Here is a 21,122-nt window from a genome sequence, read left to right as displayed (position 1 = left end):
ATAAACAGACCAGAGACCTTAAAGGCATCAAATGAAAATGTTAAGATTTTGTTCAGGGGTTTTCTTTCTTTGCATTCATAAATTGCTCTTTGTGAAGCTCTGCTGGTCTAAAAACAATTCATGATGTATTTAACCTTTATACCAGTTGACATCAGGGGCCTTGAGTGAACCACATTGGCAGAATAATGCCACAAAAGCCTTTAAATTTAAACTTTTTTTTCTTTGTTGTAGTGCATGCTATGTGTGATGAAAATATCTAGATTTTCAGAAAACCAAACAATTACTACTGAGAATTACCACAATCTTAACATAAAAGGAAATTTCAATTATAATTTCTGGTGCAATATACAGTTGGTTCTTTTATATCTGTTGCATTATGTATGTTTTTACAAACTCATCTTGACAGCAGGGCTTTGAGGATAATGCCAGTTTGCTCGTTTTTATGGCAGCATCACTGGTTTGGGCCATGTTAGAGCCTCTTCAAGGCTCTTTTTGGTCCACAGACATTATGTTTGACATCCCTGGTTTACACCGAGTCACATTCTGATCTTGCAGATTGGGTATTTCCTTTTGCTTTTCCAGTATTTTCCATCAAGCTTGTGACTCTTTCCAACCTCCTGTCTGAGCTGCGAGGCCGAGAGGAGCGTATAAAGACAGCTTCCTGCACAGCAACCCAGAGCACAAAGCCTGGGAGAATACACAAGAGCCCTTCAGTCAATACTGAGACAAAACAACACTGAGTCGAGCCTCAGGAAGAAACACCACTGCACCCTCTGCGCCGGCCTGCACAGCAGCGTCGGTTCGGCTCGGTTCGGAGCGACTGAGCCACGGCTCACCTCCCGAAGCAGCCGCGGCACAAAGAGGCTTCTGCCCCGCTTTCTGTCAGCCTGTGTGCGGTTGTCTAGGAGCTGTGCATCCCTCAGGAGACGCTCCAGTCAATCCTCTGAGCGCTCCGCTCCCGTCTTCTGAAGAGAACCACGTCGCTGCTCTCATATCTATTTACATATCAAACACTTCACCTGGGGAGGACAAGCGGAAGCTTCAGATCGCTCCAGTGGATCAATAGCATGCAGCGTCTTCGGGGCGCACACACCCACCTGTACGCTCCTTCTCCTAAAGACTGTTGCCACGTGCTTTGAAAATGCATAGACCAATGACTTTGAAAGGCTTTATTGCAGATTCTTTGTGTGAACGAGACTCCAGAAGCAAACAGCTGCGCCTCCTTTCCAATGAGGAGTCATGAAGTGGATCCTCGCACACCGATGATAATGTCTCATTATTCCTCCACTGAATGGGATTAAAGCTGCGAGTGCGACGGGACGCATCCGACTCACTAAAGCACACTTTCCACAGAGGGCTTGAGACAATCAAAGGACGGAGACGAGGGGATTACCTCACGCGCAGCGCAGTCCAAGTAGGACAACCAAACTGCTGCACCTTCCAGAGCACAACAAAGAAACAGACAATCGCCACAACAAAACACAGCCTCTCTATCTGTCTGTGGGACTGAACACCAAGCTGTGCTTCTGTGGCTGAAAGTGATCAAATACGTGAAAAGTATGTGTGATTTTGATCAGTTTCTCTCTTTTCAAGAGACCTTATCATGAATGAGCAGAACCTGAGCGCTTAGGGGTTTAAGTTTTTCAAATTTGAATAACATCAATTATTTTCCTACAAAGTATCTCAACTCAGGATTTGCTTAAATTTGACCCAAAACACAATCATTTCATATTTCTAAAGGCTTATTTTCCCCCTGAATGAATTAATACAGTCATCAGATAACAGTTCACCCCAATTTCTTTGGGAAAAATGCGAACAGAGATGGGTTCAGTCAAAGTCTAATCTCTCTCTGATGGCAAATCAATATCCCATTAACATGAGCTCCCACCTTACAAATGGCATAAGCAGTCACACACAACGGTGACGGAGCTGAAATGGACTGGAACAAGTGTGTTCAGTCAAAAGAGGAAGGCAGCCAGAGGGAAAGGTTCAACTTTAAAGGAGGTGCAGGAAACAACAGCTTCTCAGGAGTCTCCACTCCTTTTGTTTTAACCTTTAATTGCTTTTTTCTTTATTCATTTCAATTTCAGCCCTGATAGCTGCGTCAGCAAAGGCACACGCTCGCATCCCGCTGACAGACGGCATCACGTGCACAGCGCACAGGCGATGGAGAGGACAAAAACGAAGTGTTCTTACCATTCATGGCTGCAGGTGGAGAGCACGGGCAGAGAGGGAAGTCCTCTACTCAGCTGGCTCGCTCTCAGACATCTGCAGAGAGAGAGAGAGAGCGAGAGAGAGAGAGAGAGAGAGAGAGACGTGAGTGTGAGTGTGTGTCACGACACGAAGCAGTAAATATCAGTGAGAAATGTAAGCGCGCCTTAATGAGGACGAGAATATAGATGCAGGTAAGAGCCCTGAGAGAGGAGGAGGGGAAAAAAAAAAAAAAAAAAAAAACTCATTTCATTTTTATCAACGCAAGGAAGTCACAATGAATGGCTACCAGAGAGAGGGACGACAGAATGAGGGAGGGACAGAAGGAGGGGTGGAGGGGCTGAGGAGCACAGAGGGAACGAAACAGATACTTACAATGCAAATACGGAGCAGTAGGGAAGAGGAGGGGATGGACAGTTTTAGGTGTGGATTAGAGGGACGCAGCATTTATCAGTGAGTGCTGGCAGCTAACAGATGGCTGCTCGAATCAGTCCGGCACAAATCTTAGGTCACCCTCGTAAAAAAGATGCTTTATTTTCCTGGTTAAAAAAAAGCTTGTCAGTATTTTCCTCTTTCAGACAGATAGATCGATAGATCAGTTCAGCTTGATGCTCCTGAATCAGTTTCCAGTTTTCTGCCCTCTCTCATCAGAAGCTCGGTCTCCTGCTTATACAGTTTCTCTTTCTATTATTTTCATGACTCTTTCCATCTTGTTCTTCAGACCTTGTCACTCCCGTTACTTAGACCCGTCCTCCTTATATCCACTTGTGTCACATCTCTCTCTCTCTCAAGGTTTGTCCTCATCAGCTGTGACTCTCGCCGGAGGCCCAGGCAATCTCCTCTCCGCTTCCCACAAATCACTCCTTCACACCATTCTCCTTGCCTCACTCTTTGCCCCCAACGTTTCCATTTCAAATGCAGCATTTCTTATTCATCCTACGATCAAACATGCTACAATCCTTGTAGAACTCCCACACGTTTTCCTTCAGCCGCTCTGCTCCTTCTACTCTCATTCCACTGTTGCTCCATCATTCGCTTCCCTGTTTTTCGATGAATTCCTGGAGGGGAGACTGTGGTAGCGCTGCAGTATAAATCATTCTCTGCACATGCCGGCGCTGCCAATTACTTAAGAGCAATGAAGCGCGCACGGTGGCATACACCTTGCGCACATGCTCCAGGTGCCTGTGTTGATGGCTGTGTTCAAACACGAGCATTAAACCATTCACAAATGCAGGAATGTACTGCTTGGTAAACAAGAACGAGATCTGGGGACACCCCTTTGGAAAAAAAAAAAGGCGTCATAAGGCCCAATAAGGCCCAGTTTAGCTGCATTACTATTTCTAATAATAATGATTAGTTGTTGATCTTTGCTATATCAAAAAATAATGAAGATGTCCAGACTCGAGCCAGGGATGTTCTTCCTGTGAGGAACAACTATCCACAAATGAAACATTCACAATTTACAGTAACAGTAGACACAAAGGGAAATATCGTTCTCTTCATGTCCAAAGCTGATCATTCAGAGATAACTCCATTTAGACAGACACAGGACCCAGTGTGTCACTTCTCGTGTTTCAGCATGTGTTTGCTGGTGAATACAGCTGAAACTACCATTTACCAACATTTCTTTTTGTTACAGCAGCAACTGACCACAATGACTTGGCTCTGGATTTCTGAATGAGCCTGGGAAGACTTCAGTCCCCCATCTTACAGCTTTCTGATTGAAAGTTAAAAGTTTTTATGCAGCCCACTGTAGCACTTTACCTTTTTGAAAGATCTTCAACCATTAAAACACCTATTAAGCAACAAGCGAGCGGAGTTTCCACATTACTTTATGGATTCAGGAGGCACAGTAATGGCACCACCTGGAGTTGAGGACAATGTTTTTTTGGACTTTAAATAGGAAAGAATAATCGCAGCACTTGAAGGCCGAGTGTCTTTCCCGCCGAGGGAACCTTTACAGTTAAATCCCCAAAAGACAAGCTATTAAATCTAAAAGAGTAAAATGAAACTGTGTTCATAAATCAATTTGTAATGAAATGTCAGACCCAGTTTTGACTGATCGGGGCTGTGCAGATCAGGAAAAGATTCACTCACACACAAATGTCTCGACTATAAACACTATTTAAAGTTCCCTTCTAGGTTTATTGCCACCCCGAGCCTTATGGGTGTACACATGTGTATTTATGTAAACACTTTGTATGAGGGTATTTAGGAGTCTCTCATCTCCCCTCATACACAAACATTTTTCTCCCCTGAGGTGTGTATGTGTGTGTGTGTGTGTGTATACTTCCAAATAGAAGATAGTATCGCTGTACTGGCTATGCTAGAAAGCTTCCACTGTTCAAACAGGACACATCCCGGATAAAAACAACAATGCTAAATCAACAGAGAACACCCTCTACACCAACACGCACTGTACTCAACTGACTTGTGATTCATGAACACCGCTTGAAAGCCTAAAACAACCTCTTAATAACATAGCTTTAATTGAATTTCATCATCTGAGGGCGGCACAGAGTTGTCGTGGTTGGCGCTGTCAATACACAGGAATAACACTTTCACAGAGGAAGAGAACAAACCAAAGGACCTCTGACTGCTCAGCATGCTGATTGACACCTGTGCGCGCCGCACTGGACCCGTTGGATGTGCATACCAATGTGCCGGGCTGAGTGCGCGGCTGTGCCCGCCACACTCCCCTCACACAGAGGGGCACCCTGTTCTCCATGACACAGCCCAGGAAGCTTTGCTTATCCTGAAGAAGAAAGAGGCCTGTGTGTGTGTGTGTGCAAGCGTGCGTTCTGTGTGAGCACGCCGGCGTTTTCTAGCCCCACGAGCAGAGAGACGCACCGATATAATGACACACACCTTCCTCTGTTGTGCCACAGGTGAAAATCCGGGGGATTTACAGCAAAAGAAGCCATTCTAATTCATCTCCTGCTGATGCCCCACCCCCATAACTTAGAAGCACACACTCAGCATTGTGCGTTCTCCCTCAGCTTCTTGCCAACATACTTTTGGCACGAGATTTTTTTTAGCTGGACTTGAAGCAGAAGATCAAATTGACCTCAATACAATGTTTGCAGTGTTGCTGCTTCAGCTGCAATATGGCAAATATCCTGAAAGGTTTTACTGTCATCGGTACAAGTGTGTGTATACAAGTGTGTATGTTACGTGATACTTTGTGTCGTGGCAGGTGTGTATGAGACAATAACTGGAATGGGCACAGATGCCAAAGGAAGTCCAATGCAAATGGACTTTGCCACTTCAACAAAGACAGCCTTCTCTTTCTGTTTTAACCAATAAAACACACACATACACACACAGCCACACACACACACACAGCCATTTGTATAATTAATCTAACTTTATCGAATTTTTCACAAGTGTCAAGCACACATACATACACACTGCTCAAGTCTTTGTAAGCAATGACAAAAAGCAGCACAAATGTCACTTTATGTAACTGATAAGGCATTGCATATCTAGCTGCTTGGGAACATTCGCGATAACAAACACACCTGATAGGCTTTGACCAAGAGGGCATGCTGGGATAATGGTTTCCATGCTTGACTGAATAAACAGGTGGAACTTTAATTCACCTTTCAGTACAAAATAATGAAAACAATTTACATTCTTTGAGGGTATTTGCAGAAATATTCATCACATTTAAGAAATACCAGAGACTTATAATTTTCTTAATAAAGACAGTGATATCATTGGACTGAATTGTCAATATGTTTGATGGTAAAGTGGAAAATTTTCATTTCCAGTGAACACTGTCTCTTTATGATTCAGTTCGGTCAACAGAGTGACTATGGAGAAGTTAGACATTTTCTCATAAATACTAAGCCATAGCTTATTTCAATCTGTTGCAATGTGTCTGAAATAAAGAAGGGGGAGAAAAAAGAAGCTCAAGTTCAAGTCTAGAGCAAAAATCACACTGTATGATAGACAGTATTACAAACGAGGAAATGACAGTGGCTATTCACGAAAAATATATATATATAAAAAAAAATGAAAGCGAAAAGTAAAAGAGTTTCAAATGGCAAAAAGGAGTTTATAATTCTTCTTGGCAAAAAGGCTGAATTTATCGGGTATAAGCCTCTCAGGATAAGACCGACAGACGATAACGGAGAATGCCAGAAGGAGAAATGTCTATTTATACTCAGACAATAACGACCACTGAAATACGGCTTCACTAAATCCACATACATGAAAGAAATAATAATAAAAAAAATACGAGAATATCGCATAAATACGCTCCCATCTCTCCTCTGTCAAACGCTTTCTAATCATGCAGAACACTCTACCTACCTTTAGGAACAGGTGATAGCAGGCGCGCGCGGCGCGCGTTCACGCCGTGCGAAACGTGTTCTGTCCTGCAGTTAAACACTTGATGTCGATCTGTGCTCGTTTACCTGTTGCGGCAGAACAGTGATGGTCGACATCCAGGCTGACAATGGGGCTCGTTCAGAGGGAGGAACCGATCCGGCAGCCGAGGCGGGTCTCCACCGCTGGAAATGGGCGTCTCGTCGTCCACACGCACGACGCACAGATTTACACACCCCGTTTCCGGTTTACCGTCACGCCCCTTCAAAATAAAACCTTCCGGTGAGGTTTCACAATTTGTGAGTGTGTTCTTGATTTGTATTTTTAAACAGTTGTTTTAGCCTAATAAATGAAGCTTGCTCAAAGACCGACAAACCTAAAACAAAACATCACTCAGCAAGCTAAATAACTCCAAATTATTTAAGGAATTGTCAAAACACACTGAGTTGAAATACAACAAAATGTCTCTGAGAAAAGAGAATGGGATTTTTATTTTCCTCCAGGCAAAGCTTCCTCCTCCAGGGAAAACATATGCTGTTGAAATTTCTTTTTGATAGAAACACATATGCAAAACTGATGGATGGTATTGTAGATGGAAATATTTCTCAATCACTGTCTTATAAACCATGCTCACGTGACACATGGAAACTACTCTAGTCTAGTGGAGCATGTGGAGGGACTTAAGTTGCACAGAATTTTCTGAAATGGAAGCATGCAAGCCTCCAAATCTTCAATGAATTCTCATTTTCAGCCGAACCCCGATGGGCAGATTTCTCTGAGATGTGTGATTACAAGGAGCTTGTGGGTCTGTGAAAGACCCCAAATACAATGAGCAGGATCCTGGTATGCAGCACCACCAACAGTCTGATTGAGATATTACATTTACTATGAACAGATACACCCTGATTTGGGTATTTGCAGCAGTACAGCTCAACATGACAATTTCAAAAGCTCCCCAGAGGTAAAGTTCACCTAAAATTTCTGAGGCAAAAACAAGAACATTAAATATCATTTCAAATTGTAAAGCAAACAATCACAAATCCCACTATTTGTGACCTGAAGACGTGCTTAAAGCTTGGAATTTGAAGTTATTGTCCACAAAACCTTCAAACATGTTAAGTGTACTTCGTGATAAGCATCATGCAAATATCTTAAATATTCACAATAACCTTCACACTGACCCAAAATCACAAATAAAAACAAAGGAAAGAAAGCTCTTTTCAGAATTTTATACAATACATACAATAGAAACAAATGCTTGCATCATTCAAGGAACAGAGCCATCATTATGAAAAATTCAAATAAAGGTATACAAACAATCGGGAAGAACAGACACACTTTAAGAAAACAGAACATATGTTGAAACCAACAGTGACAGTAACATTACAAACTCAACAAATTCAAAATAAAGAAAAATACAAGAATGAACAGAACTCTGTACAGTGGTACCTCCATTTAAATAACTGGCACAGCTGTTCAAAATGATCCCGACTGCTGTGAAGTCTCAAACATCCATCTTTTAACCACTAAAGATAATGATAACAGAGTATTCAATATTCAATACTTCAACATGTTTTTCTCAATCAAACAAAATCTTACAAAGATTACAGAAATTTCAGCCAGTTGACTCTGCTGTTCATACATTTTCATACCTGCTGGCTGTGGAAACTTTTTACATGAATACTTGACGTTGCATTGACCCACAACAGTATCATTCACCTGGCACATGCTCCTGCTCCTCCTCTTTGATTATCACCACAGAGTATTGCAGAGGTTCACACTTCACAACAGTGCTGTATTCTGTTTCCATCACACACTGCTCTGAATGGTAAAATGGCATATTCTGGTGTGTATCAGACACTTGTGGTGCAGACAGGGCATAATCCTGGACACTTTCCATTTGTGGCTCCTCTTTGACATCAACATTTCCAGATGGACATTCTGTCAGGTACATATTTCCACTGAACTCTTCAGTTTTAACTGTGACTAAATCTTCACCACGTGTATTGTCCAAACAGCCACTGGCATCATCCCAAGACGGGTAATTTTCTTCAGGGTCCATTTCTGATCTAGAGCTTGGTGGATCATCCATCTCCTCTTTAATGTCTACATATTCGTAGGACCAGTCAGTACCCAGGAGGCCATGCTGCATTAGACTGATTCTCTCAGAATATGATGGTCCCTCACCATCAGTACTTGGTTGACCTTGCACAGCTGACTTCCTTGACCTCTTGGAAAACACAAAAGGCAACTTGAAGACTTCCTCCACAACTTTGTTTCTACCTTTATTGACTAAGTTGAAGAACTTGGATGCAGTGTCTACAGAAAATTTCCAACTTCTGTGATGTTGAGAGCTTATGTCGAAATTGTAGTTTAAAATGTTGTACAAAGTGTTGGGATAAGACTGTCTTAACTGCTTTGATACAAACTTGTGTATTTCAAACACAACAGATGTTGTCAGAAGTGACAGGTCCAGTTTTTCTTTTACTCTGGACTGTGATGACACTTCTAAGTCCAGACCAATCTCACGGCAAACGGGATAGGGATCCATGTTTTTATTTGCCCTCCGATTTGGTGTTTTTACAACTGGTTCTTTCTGTTGTTCCTTCTTTGCTACCATATCCAGTTGTCTCCTTTTGAGCGCTTCCTTCCTTTCATTTTGCTGCTCAACAGACACTTCGTTCTTTGGGTCATTTTCTTTAGGAGGAAGTAACTCTAAGCGGAACACTTCATCGAACCACGAGGGTTCTCCAGCATCTGGTCGTTTTCTGCTCAACTGCCCGACCAAAGTCAGAAACTGATCATGCGTGTACAATCTGAAGTTGTGTTCAAGGATGTCACGAACTATCCGGAATTTTTTTCCACACAGTCTTCTGACAAATAGTTCAATCTCCAACTGAACTGTCTTAGTCAGTACATGATGGTCCAGTTTGCTTCTTGGGTAATTTCTGTCCACACACAGACTGAGTCCTACAGCCTCACAGCAACAACATCGCTTCATGAGAATCTTGGTGGCTGGGAAAGTAGCGATTGGAGCCTCATAAGGTTGACGTTCTGAGCAGCTAGCATCAGCAGTGGCTTGGTGAGTCTTGACATGTGGACTGCGACATCTGAGGTAACCAGGATCGTCTTGTCGATCTCTGTAACATTTGCGGCAATATGGAGCTTTTTCTCCAAAATTCTCTGGGTCAGGCAACTTGTAAAGTGTTGTCATTTTATGATTTGACCACATCTTTTCAACATTTCTTTTACGAACAATCAATCCTTGGATGAAGGCACTGCGGTGCAACTCACCCTTAAAATTTAGATGAAAATTGTACTCCCATATTTCTGTCATGAAATGCTTTGCAGATGACAGCAGTGCCTCAGAGAAAGTACAAAGTTCACTCATGATACCATTGGTCAACAGCTTTGGATCAAGATTACGTTTCAGTCCAGATCCTACATTAAAGTCGATGCCTGATTTCACACATCTCTTGTATGGGTAAAATGGGCATTGTTGTCCATGAGGCACAGAGAGTATCTCCTGAATACGATTTGCTCGTAGTCTCCACAGCAGTAAATCTGGGTCATTTTGCACTTTAATGTCACAGTGGATGCTCATACTGTGGTCAACTTTTGCTTTGATGGAGCCAGTACTGCATGATTCTGAACTTGGACTGTTCTGGCAGTTTATGTCAATTGGGTGAAATTTTATTTGGGATGTTAATTTTTTGAAAATGTTCTCAAGATTTATTTGTGCAATCACAAGAGGAACCTGTTCAAGAATCTTTCTCGCCAGATCTGAATCTGCATCTTGCAAATCCAGATCAAAGTTGTGCCTCAGGACATCAACACAAATCTGCTCGTAGCTTCCGCACAATTTTTCTGCAAAAGTCAAAACTTCAATCATTGCTCCTTTGGTTAGTTTGTTGACGTCAAGCTTTTTGTTTGGTTGACAGCCACACACAGTGAGCTTCAAACCAATGTCGTTGCAGAATGGGTAAAGATGCACATTGTTCTGAGAAGTTTCAGTCGCCGTGCTCAGTTCATTTTCAGCAGACAAACTTGGAGTAGCCATCGAAGAAACATCACATTCTTCTGTGCTTGATGTGGGGTGTGGTTCAGATTCAATACTGCTGCTGGTCTGATGGATCAAATCACTGAATGACACAAAGCCTGGAAGTCGAAACACCTGTTCTAAGTCTTTAGCTGCTTCCCCACAGTTAACAAGCTCTCTTACTTGTTTTATGACTTCACGAGCAAAGAATGTCTCACTGTCTTTGGTCTTGAGGTGTAAGTCAAAGTTATTTTTAAGAATCTCCATCATGAATTCTTCTTGGGATGCATTCATCTCAAGGGCAAACAGAGCAATGCAAAAAAGTGCATAGTTGGTCAAATGATCAGGACTCAAGTTTCTTTTAGGTTGAAAGCCAACATCAAACTCCACAGTGACACGTTTACACCTGAAGATCTGAACGGACATCCTTTTCACAAATGGGAGGATTTGTCTCACACGGTTGGCACGCAATTTCCACATTTTGAGCTCTGGGTCCATTTCTTGGTCTATGATACAACCATTTGGCAAATTTCTTGGAACATGGTCCTCTTTCTCATCACCTGCCAACTGGCTTTCATCTGGTTGACTTTGTGGCCTCATAGATGTGTTTCCATTCAAAGTCGATGCAGCATTACTGGTGGTGAGGTGATGCTTATCCACATCATTCATCTGTGCTCCACTGGAAAAGTCCCACCTGGCTTGACTGACACACTGATTATCATCCACATCATTTTCTGAATCTGAGTCCTCCTCCACAGGGCACATGTAGTCTTCTCCTGATTGACTGGTGCTCAAATCACTGCGATGAGAACTGATGTTTTCCTCCATCTGCTCTGCTTGTTGTCTTTGAACAATCAGTTCTTTCGCTTGTTGCATATCCTGCTTCCTTCTTTGAGATGATTCCCTCCTTTCACTACTTAACACAGGAGGTGTTTTTTTCCATTGAAATTCTCGAGGCTTGGGCTTCATATCAAAGACTTCATTAAACCAGTGAGGCTCTCCACTATATGAGTTGAGTCTGCTGACAAAATGAATCGCAATATTTTTCACATGACTCTGATGGTCCAAGTCGAAGTTGTGTTGAAGGATATCATTAACAATTCTCAACTTTGTTCCACAAAGTTTTTTGGAAAAGCTGTACACATCCTGCACAACACCACATGTCAGTGCATATTTGTCCAGTTTAACCTTTGGGTGAGCGTTATCCACACACAGGCTTAAACCTGCTTTCTTAGAGCAATGGTATTGCTTTGTTATCACCTCTGTTGCTGGGAAAGTGGACATTGGAGCAAGTGCAGACATATTTGCCTCGTTGTTTGCAACAGCAGAAGCAACATTCGTCACAGTATGTGAACAATTGGCAGGACAAAGGTAACCACTTTGTAAACCTTTGAAGACAAACGGTTCAACTTCATGAATGAATTTCTCATCGGGCAGCTCAAAAAGGGATTTCAGAAGCATTATTGTGGGCTTCCTAAAATTCATTTCGATCATTCTCCGATTAAGTGCATTTGCAAAAGCTTTGCGGTGAAGCACATTGTTGAATTGCAGATTGAAATTATACTCCAAAATCTCGGTCATGAAATCCATTGCGGATGACCCAAGTTTTGTGGCAAGAGTTAAAAGTTCACACATGATGCCATTGGTCAACAGTTTTGGATCAAGATGACGTTTCAATCCAGATCCTACATCAAAATCAATGCCTAATGTCTTACATCTGCTGTAAGAGTTTAGTGGACACTGGTCTTTGTGGGGCACTGAGAGGATTTGATGAACATGGTTGGCTCGTAGTTTCCACAACAGCAACTCTGGATCATTTTGTGCTTCAGCGTCACCGGGTTGACTTGCACTCTGGTTCATCTCTGCTTTAACTGAACTTACAGTACATGTTTGTGAAGATGTATTCCTCTGAGAGTCCATGACATTTAAATCGATTCTTGTCGCAAGCTGTGTTTTTTTGAAAAAACATCGAAGATTAGTTTCCTCAATGGCAAAAGGAACCTGTGAAAGAATATTTTGAGCAAGATCAGAATCTGATATCTGTGAATCAAGATCAAAGTTGTGCCGCAGGACATCAACACAAATCTGCTCGTAGCTTCCACACAGCTTTTCTGCAAAGTTCACAACCTCAATCATTGCTCCGTTGGTCAGTTTGTTGAGTTCAAGCTTTTTATCTGGGTGACAGAAACTCACATTGAGCTTCAAACCAATCTTCTTGCAGAATGGATAAAGGTCTGAAGCTGTCTGTGAAGTTTCAGGTTCAGAATCAACACTGTCATCACTCTCACACTTCACTTTACTGAATGACAGAGAACCTGGAAAAAAAAACACCTCTTTCAAAATGTTATCTCTGTTGTCACGGGCCAATAATTCCTGTACTCTTTTCATGACTTCATGTGCAAACGTCATTTTCTGGTATTCACTCTGCAGGCCTAAGTTAAAGTTGTATTCTAGAATATCCAGAAGGACATTCTGCTGGGATGAACTCATTGCTAATGCAAAATGAACAACTTTGTACAGAACAGAAGATGTCAATTGTTTTGGACTGGCGTTTCTGGGGGGCCTACATCCAATATCAAACACCAACAATCCACCCCGGTGGTCTAAGCAAAGCTTTTTGTCGAGCGCTTTTAGGATTTTTTTCACATAATTGGAACGAAACTTCCATATGTTGGTCTCTGCTTCCAATTCCTCGTGGTTCATGTCAGATTTGTTTGGAATATTTTGGAGGGTCTCGTCTTCTGGGCACATGTGGCAATGCTCATCTTCCTCTTCTGCACTTGAACACAACTCAGTGTTGTGAGAGAGATTTTTCTCGTTCAAATTTTCATCCAGTTGTCCTTGGTCCTTCTTCATGATGAACTTTGTGACTGAAGGAGGCATCTTTTCCTGAGAAGCACTGAAATCCAGCTTTTGTCTCTTTGTCTCTTCTGACAGAAGGGTTTCCACTGTAGACAGTGCTGGTACGTAGGCTCTCTTTAATGGGTTTCTCTCAAAGAAAAATGGCTCATTTTCAAACTCTGGGATGAAGTTTGTGTTAATGGAGGCCATTTGTTTCCCCCTTTTTAGCATCTGTGATATCAATAACCACACTTCATTCCTTCTCTCTTGACTTTTCAGATCAAGCTCAAAATTATGCTCCAACACACTGACGACAATGGAGGTGAAGGAGGCAGTCAAGACTCGAGCAAAATCCACCAACTCCAACATCACTCTCTCTGTTAACAAGCCTGGATCAAGACTTTGTTTAGTCCCCGTGCCAAGCTTCAAACCAATGTTTTCACAAGAAGAGAACAACAACAAAGGAATGTCCTCATTGACAACCTCTTTCATTTCTCTTCCTGAACAATCAGTGTTATCTTTCTGATCATCGCCATCAGTGTGTGATCCTGATATCTCTTCCGTCTCTTTTTCAGAGGAACATTTCAATAATTGTTCAAGTTCACTTAGAACCTCCATTTCCATGAAGAAACTCTGAGGTTTGTGTGTCCTTGTTGCCTTGTTCAGTCCATTATTGCTACATTCTGTCTTCCAGGTGTCGAAAAGAGCAAAAACCTCATTTTTATCTTTCACCGGATTTCGGACCAAGTCTTTCAGCTTGTGCTGAATTTGAGCAGTGAAATCCATCCGCTGTTGATCATTTTCAAATCCAAGATCAAAATTGTTTTCCAGAATGTTTGGGATGAAGTGCATACTACTCTTATTGATCGTTCGAGCAAATTCACACACCTCAAGTATGACGCCATTTGGCACAAATGGTGAATTCAGTTTTGGGTGAGAGCTGGAGGCAACATTAAAATTCAGTCCGATTTTATTACTGTAAAAGAATGGATCTGGATGTGTTGAATATTTCTTTGCATGAAAAACTCGCCATTGCCATACTGTGTCTGCGTTGACTTTTCCTCTGTCCTTGAGACAGTGAATGTCCTCATCCATCTCCATTGATCCCAAAGATCTTCTATTTCTTCTGTGCCTGTATTTGAGCAAAGAAAAAAAACCTTGTCAAGAATATAGCAGGAATAATTTTGCTTCGCATTTTACTCAATATATGAATTTCACAACATTTTCTGATCTGAATTCTTAGACAAAGAAAGAATTTTGTATTGAATTGCATAAATCAGGGATGTCTAACCCTGGAGAGCCAATGTCCTGCACATCGTAGCTTTCTCCCTGCTTCAACACACCAAAAACTAAGGATTCTGTCATCATTAAAGCGGCTTGTAAATGTGTTACATGAACACCTGAGTGGATCCACTTCGAGGTACGATGTCGTCTATGCCAACTGATTATCCGCTTGAACCTCCTATAAATTGTTCTCGCAGTGGAGAGGACTGTACGGACGGTTTATTCGCTCTGCACATGCGTTCCCTCGTAGAAAGTGACGTAATGGCGTGCGGAATAAACAGGAAGTTAAAATTGGGAAAGTCAAACACATGCAGAAAAACTGGACGGTGGTTGAGAAAAACTTTTCATACATAAATAATAATGAAAACCCTGAGAGTGTAAACGCTGGAGAGCCTGCAAATTGCTCAACAGCAAGATGTTCAAAGACTGACGGAGGTCAGCTGATGGTGTATAACTCGGCAAAACACTGGGACGCCAGCCGGGAGAGCGCTCGCTCTTCGGACAGCGTAGAATGGAGATGTTTAAACACTGTTTGAGCAGATATCCAGCAGATAAAAACACTCTGTTTGACGCCAAGGACTGCCAACAGCAAAGCTACAGATCAGAACCTGAAAATTCTGTCAGAGACCTTATGCGCATGTCACAGGCAAATCGTTAATTTGGGAGGACGCTGTATAATCCACTTCAGCCGGGGCCCTTGTATATGAGGATTTAACGTGGAGCGCATCTGCATTCAATACCATTGTTTTCAATCTGATTGAGAAAAAAAAAACAAAAAAAAAAACACTCATGTAAACTGGGCCTTTAAAGCTTGCTACCTACCTCGAAAGCCTCAGTTAGCCCAGCATAGTCTTGGTCCATTCTCCCACATCTGAATCTGCCAGGCTGGTAATGGAATCACATGGATGCTGAGTAGCGCTGAATGAAAGACAAACAGTATGAAAAGTTATTCTCACGATCTCTACATCAATTCCAGAGGACTGAAACAGAAAATATAGCAGCATTAGTCATAAGAGATAACAGTTCATCTTGGTTTTTTTTTCTTCTTTCATTTCAAATCGAGATGGTTCTTATATCAACAACGCTTAAGTGTAATTTCCATGGCGGCCTACTGCCCTTTCTGATGGCGTCACTTTGCCCACCGCTCAGCTGTACAGCCCCGCTCGCAAATTAATGCAACGACAAGATGGGTATCGCGCCTTGGCCCTCAACTGTGCTCGAATTACCCGAGATGCAAGTTAAAGGGATACTTCAACATTTTGGCAAATTGGCTCATTTAGCACAATTCCTTAGTCATTTCGAACAGCATACTTACCTTTTTTTTGAGGGGGAGCTATTGTTTATTCAGAGGCGAGTCGGGGAAGGTTTTCGGGACGGACACAATGGAAGTGAATGGTATTTTTGTTCCCCCTCGTCAAACTCATCAAATACACAATCCAACAACCCCAAAACACTTTGGGTTTTGCCTGTAATCAAGCTATACTCAAACGTTTCTTAACGTTTACACAGCTGCATATATGGCCTATTTGCAGGCAATTGTCCAAAAATTTCGTGTTTTCTACAAAATACATATTCAGGACCATGTATGCATTTTATTCTGAATGGCATGAATGTCAACATCCTGTCGCACGAAATTCAGCGTCTTGAAGTACAACAACCATGGATGAAGAGACGCTGATTTTGGAAATGGAGAATCATACAATTTTATATGACCCCAGTCATCCTTTATACAAGGATGTACAGAGAAAGATGTAATTGTGGGCCTAGACTGCTCAACTTTTGGAGGTCGATGATAAGTAGCGCGTGCGCTTCTCTGCTTCTCCGGCCGGGCGGAACAGAGACGCAGCGGAGCAAAGCGCACGCCGTGGGTTTTGACAAAACGGAGTGGAGGTGAGCGGAGCGCAGATGTACCCCACAGGTAATGCACGAGCACAATTAAAGGGGTGTGGCTTGGGAGCTCACGAAAGCAGAGGGAGGGCGGGACCTCGAGACAGATTAAAAAGACCTCTCTCTTTTCAAATAGAGTTGTTCCGATTCCGATGCCAGTATCGGAAATTGCGCCGATACTGCCGAAAATGCTGGCATCGGTATCGGCGAGTACTGGAGTCCAGGCACTGATCCGATACCACGTCATTAATTAAATTAGTAATCTATTTACTGGTCAGCTCCGTTAGCTTTGTTAGCTCCTTTAGCACTGGCTCTTCTTCTTCTGTAATGTTTTACGGCAGCTTGCATCCCGTTGGTTGCACTACCGCCATCTGCTGGTCGTTAGCTCTGACACAGTTCTTTGCTGCGCCACTGTGCTGCAACTTGCTATTCTTGAGAAGAAGAATGGATCACGTGACAGACGTACAGCGTCCATTAAACAAGCCTATTTTTTTTTTTTTTATTATTCATTTTTTTAATTTAACTTTATAGGTTGGTTTTGGACCCTAACATTTTGGAAAGTACTCTTTTAAGTTGCTGTTGAACTATTTTTTTTTACTGTTCTATTTAAATGCCCTGTTCATTTTACTATGTTATGCTTGCACCCTAATTAAAAAAAATATTTCTAGATTTGTTTATTAAGTTACTGTTGCACTACTGTTATTTATACTTTATCTAAATGCCTTCATTTTACAATATTGTGTCTGCACTTTAATTAAAAAATGCAACAACATATATTCCAAGATTTATTTAAGTTGTTGTTGCACTATCGTTTAATATTGTTCTATATAAATTCCCTTTTCATTTAAAAATATTGGGGCTGCACTTCAAGTTATTGAAAATAATTACTCCGAGATTGATTTAGTTCAGTTGCATTTGCACTGCTGTTTTTTATACTGTTCTATTTAAAAATAAATGGCTTGAATTTGCTGCATTGATTCATGTTTTACAAAGGGTTTAACCTGAGCCAGGCCTCACCACAGTGATAATCATGTGACAGTCATGCAGGCGTGGCATGGTATTATTTTATAATATACTAGTATCGGATCGGTACTTGGTATCGGCCGATACCCGCAGTAAAAGTATCGGAATCGGTATCGGGAGGCAAAAATAGTATCGGAACATCTCTACTTTCAAAACTCTGGACACGAGCTTTAACCTGGAAGAAATTATTTCGCATGATGAAAGAAGCTATGCTGTTGCCACATATCTACTGATTGACGATGAGGAAGAAGAAATTAATACAAGATTTGATTTTAAGGCAGGGGTGTCAAACCTAAGGTCCGTGGGCCAACACAGGCCTAAAAAAAAAAAAAAAAAAAGCTCAGAAGCAGCCACCAAACCACCAAGTAATTTATGAAAGTTTCCATTTTTACAGAGAATTTGGCTCCATGGGAGCAATGAACAAAACAAGAGTTGAATGCATCTTTTCAGGTAAAAAACTGGAAACCCAAAAGTTGAAACTAGAGCTGAAGTGACACCAATCCACCAAACACGACTCGATTCTCACAGACAGAGTCGCGTCACAGGTCATGTGACCGCCCATAGCAACCGTCCGCCATTTTGCTCAAGGGGGAAAAACAACAGCCTAACTTGTGCGTTGCGGTTTTAGGCGTTTGTACAGTGCGTGGAAGGTCTTGTCGGCGAAAGATGGCATACACATACTACGATGAGCTTTTTGGGGATAGTTTGGCCCGATATAGGACAAAAGTGGACATTGTGGGTGTAAAAGTGTGCCCCTTCAGACTCCCTGCTGACAAGTATGACGGTATGTGGGAATTGTTTAAGCTTTTCATCTGTGAAGCGGCACTGTCTGAACAGCCCTGTCTGCTCAGCTCTGTCTGTGTGTGTATAATTACCTCGTGCAACAAAGTAGTAACAACGTCTTGTGTAAAAAAGCGCCGGTCAATTTACGTTCACGAGTAATTGTGCGATAAAAAACAGTGAACACTGGACATTTTCCTTAATTTATAAAAGCCCGCCTGAACTCCCCGGACAGGACGCAAAAAGTGGACATGTCTGGGAAAAAGAGGATGCTTCGTCACCCTATCTCAGTGGTTCTCAAACTGTGGGGCGCAGTGCGATGCCCGGGGGGGCGTGTGTGACCGTGTTGAACATGCTTTTTTCCCGCCGGACTAAAATAAAGTGTAATTGCACATCCACTCCAGTAGTTGGCAGTGGCGCTCTCATTGTCAGAGTGTGCAGCTCTACGGTGTAGGTTTTTTTTTTTTTTTGCAAGGGCTGCTATGTGAAGCGCAGTAAACAAACCCTGAGACAACATGAAGACATTTTTAACAGGGATGAAAAGAAAGGCGGAGAGAGACGAAGACAGTGAGTCAAAAGAGAGTTCTGGCTGAGTGGAGAGAGGCAGGATCCACTCTCAGGGCAGAGGTCTGTGGGCATTCTTCTTCCTCTTGCACCATCTTACCTTTGTGAAGCCAAACCTCGCTCTGAGAAGCTGCGCTGCATAATGTGCTCATTGTAGCCATTAATCCTGACTTCCTCATTTTGATAAAAAAAAAAAAGGGAAAAAAAATCAGCACAAATAGTTTTATTCGTTTTTTTTTTTTTTTTTTTTGTAGGTTAAGGTGTTTTATATATTGTGCTCCTTAGTTAATGTTGCTGAAGTGAATTTGAATTTGTTATTAGTTATTGATTTTGTTTAATTTTATTTTCCAGCAGCAAATGGTGCAATAAGTCTGCCAAAAATGTTCACAGTTTAAACAAGGATGTTATTATTCTTTGAATTTCAGGCAAATTGATGCACTTCAAATCTTTTCTTTTACAGACTAATAAACAGTGTTAATAAAGTCACTCTTGTAAGTTGAACTATATCTCTTTCTTTTTTGTTTTATTTAATGTTAAGAAGGATGTCATGCAGAGGTGAACCTATAACAATTTTATAGGCAAATGCTATTATTTATACTTGCGACGGGGGCGGGGGGGGGGGGGCAATTGCTTTGTTCTTGCTAGGGGGGGAGCGTAACAGAAAAAGATTGAGAACCACTGCCCTATCTATACAGCCCAGGTTAGAGGAGGAGACAGTGCAGGACGAAGAGGAGGACATGGTGGAAAAGACAAAAAAACACTGAAAAGGCATCAGGAGTAATAAATAAATACTTGAAATAAAATGAGCTGAGCACACATATGTGTAATGAGATCTGGGGTGCCATAAGCTGTTGTGGAGAAGGGTCAGACCATTTTCTGAATTTGATGTCAACTTTCTATTTATGGCTTGCAGCCACAGTCAGCGCCTTCCTGGTTCCGCGCACTCACTGGGTATCATATAAAATGATAGAGTAGGATTTTTTCCTATTATTGTTGGTGCAGCCGACCACACAACAACTTTTAGCCATCTCAGAACTTCCCTCGTATTGTACGTATTGACTCTAAGCGAGCAGAGACGATGGCGTTCCCCTTTGCACTGGTTGCTATAGGCGACCGACCCGGATGTTGGCCAAATGCCTGGATGTTCGTCTGTATCAATGGTGTGGATACAGAGTTTATCCTGAGAGACAAGAAACTATGTGTTCTCAAATGTTGACAATGCACTGAGATCTAACTTTACTGTGTGCCAGTGGGGAGCGCTTAGTCTCAAAAACTGAACTTGTGAGAATCAAACTGATCCAAAACGGGCCAAAACACATTAAATCACCTGTCTGACGGTTACGTCTCAGCCGAGAAAACATACAAGAGAGCCCTGTAAAGGTAAAGTGTGCTTATTGGGCAGCTGTTGCATTACTGGCACCTTGGATCTGATGCTGCTGTGTTGTTTATTTTTGCTGAATTGATGCTCAGTCGTCTGCTTGATTTGCAGGGGGAGTTAATCGCCCTCGGGCTTCAGGAAATGAGGATATACTGAGCTGCTGTGCCTTGGCACAGGTAACGTCACAGCAGCATTTGTTCCAGCTGAAGGCTGTTGGAGTAATGCAATATACCTGAAGGAGAGAGTGTGTGTTCACACCCACACACAGCCTCCGCCTCGACTACACCTCTAACTACTGCCTCTGTTTGGATAAACACACATGGCCATATCAGACAGATTCATGTGTTCATTCACACCTCCTCTTACCGGTTCTGTGTAACTTCTTTAGTTTTCCAGGAGATCTTCCAGAAATCCCAGCTGGTGATCAGTCTCCTCCTCGTACGACGCGGTTCGTTCAAACACGGTGAAAATTCACACAGCAGCAGTTCGTCTCTCGTTAATAATAAACTCTCTCCAAGCCTGAACTCGTCATTGTTGCAGCAGGATATAAAATGTTTCCTCTGCGATTCCAAGACGACAGTAAAGAGAGGAAGAGGAAAAGCTGCTTCCTCAGTTTTTACTTTTAGGAGGGCGGTTCATAAGAACATTCAGCAGCATACTGATCTCTAGTGGACGGAGGGGGAACTGCAGGTTCTGAACTGAGTCAAGAATGATCTGTGTAATAAAGCAGCACATCGCTCGGTCTTTCGGAACGATTGATAACAGACACGACGTGTGAAATTT

General features: G+C 42.2%; 2 protein-coding genes across 4 annotated transcripts in view; both read right to left on the bottom strand.

Annotated features, from left to right (window-relative positions):
• The window catches only part of itsn2a (intersectin 2a), a 32,324-nt gene extending 25,593 nt beyond the window's left edge, over positions 1-6,731 (bottom strand). Inside the window, exons 1-3 of one of the 2 annotated variants that reach the window (XM_030110220.1) lie at positions 6,529-6,731; positions 2,587-2,750; positions 2,197-2,268 (exon numbers count right to left, since the gene is read on the bottom strand). In XM_030110220.1, the coding sequence (XP_029966080.1) occupies positions 2,197-2,203 (7 nt within the window). In that variant the 5' untranslated portion in view covers positions 2,204-2,268; positions 2,587-2,750; positions 6,529-6,731. The remainder of the gene's footprint in view (positions 1-2,196; positions 2,269-2,586; positions 2,751-6,528) is intronic. The other variant, XM_030110221.1, reaches the window with a different exon arrangement.
• Positions 6,732-7,758: 1,027 nt separating this feature from the next.
• On the bottom strand, positions 7,759-20,917 carry LOC115401856 (uncharacterized). 2 transcript variants are annotated; one of them, XM_030110215.1, is made up of 3 exons: positions 20,706-20,917; positions 15,530-15,625; positions 7,759-14,555 (listed from the first exon to the last, which is right to left on the bottom strand). In XM_030110215.1, exon 3 carries the CDS (start codon positions 14,522-14,524, stop codon positions 8,255-8,257), a length of 6,270 nt encoding a protein of 2,089 aa, XP_029966075.1. In that variant the 5' UTR covers positions 14,525-14,555; positions 15,530-15,625; positions 20,706-20,917; the 3' UTR covers positions 7,759-8,254. The 2 variants fall into 2 exon arrangements, with proteins under 2 accessions (XP_029966075.1, XP_029966076.1); XM_030110216.1 differs by lacking the exons at positions 15,530-15,625; positions 20,706-20,917 and adding an exon at positions 19,879-19,882 and having other exon boundaries at positions 7,759-11,890.
• Between the last annotated feature and the right edge of the window lie 205 nt (positions 20,918-21,122).

The sequence above is a fragment of the Salarias fasciatus genome, chromosome 15 (genome assembly GCF_902148845.1).
Source record: "Salarias fasciatus chromosome 15, fSalaFa1.1, whole genome shotgun sequence".
In the NCBI taxonomy this organism is placed as follows: domain Eukaryota; kingdom Metazoa; phylum Chordata; class Actinopteri; order Blenniiformes; family Blenniidae; genus Salarias; species Salarias fasciatus.
The sequence above is the reverse complement of the archived record's forward strand: the minus strand, read 5'-3'. Positions and strand labels throughout refer to the sequence as shown.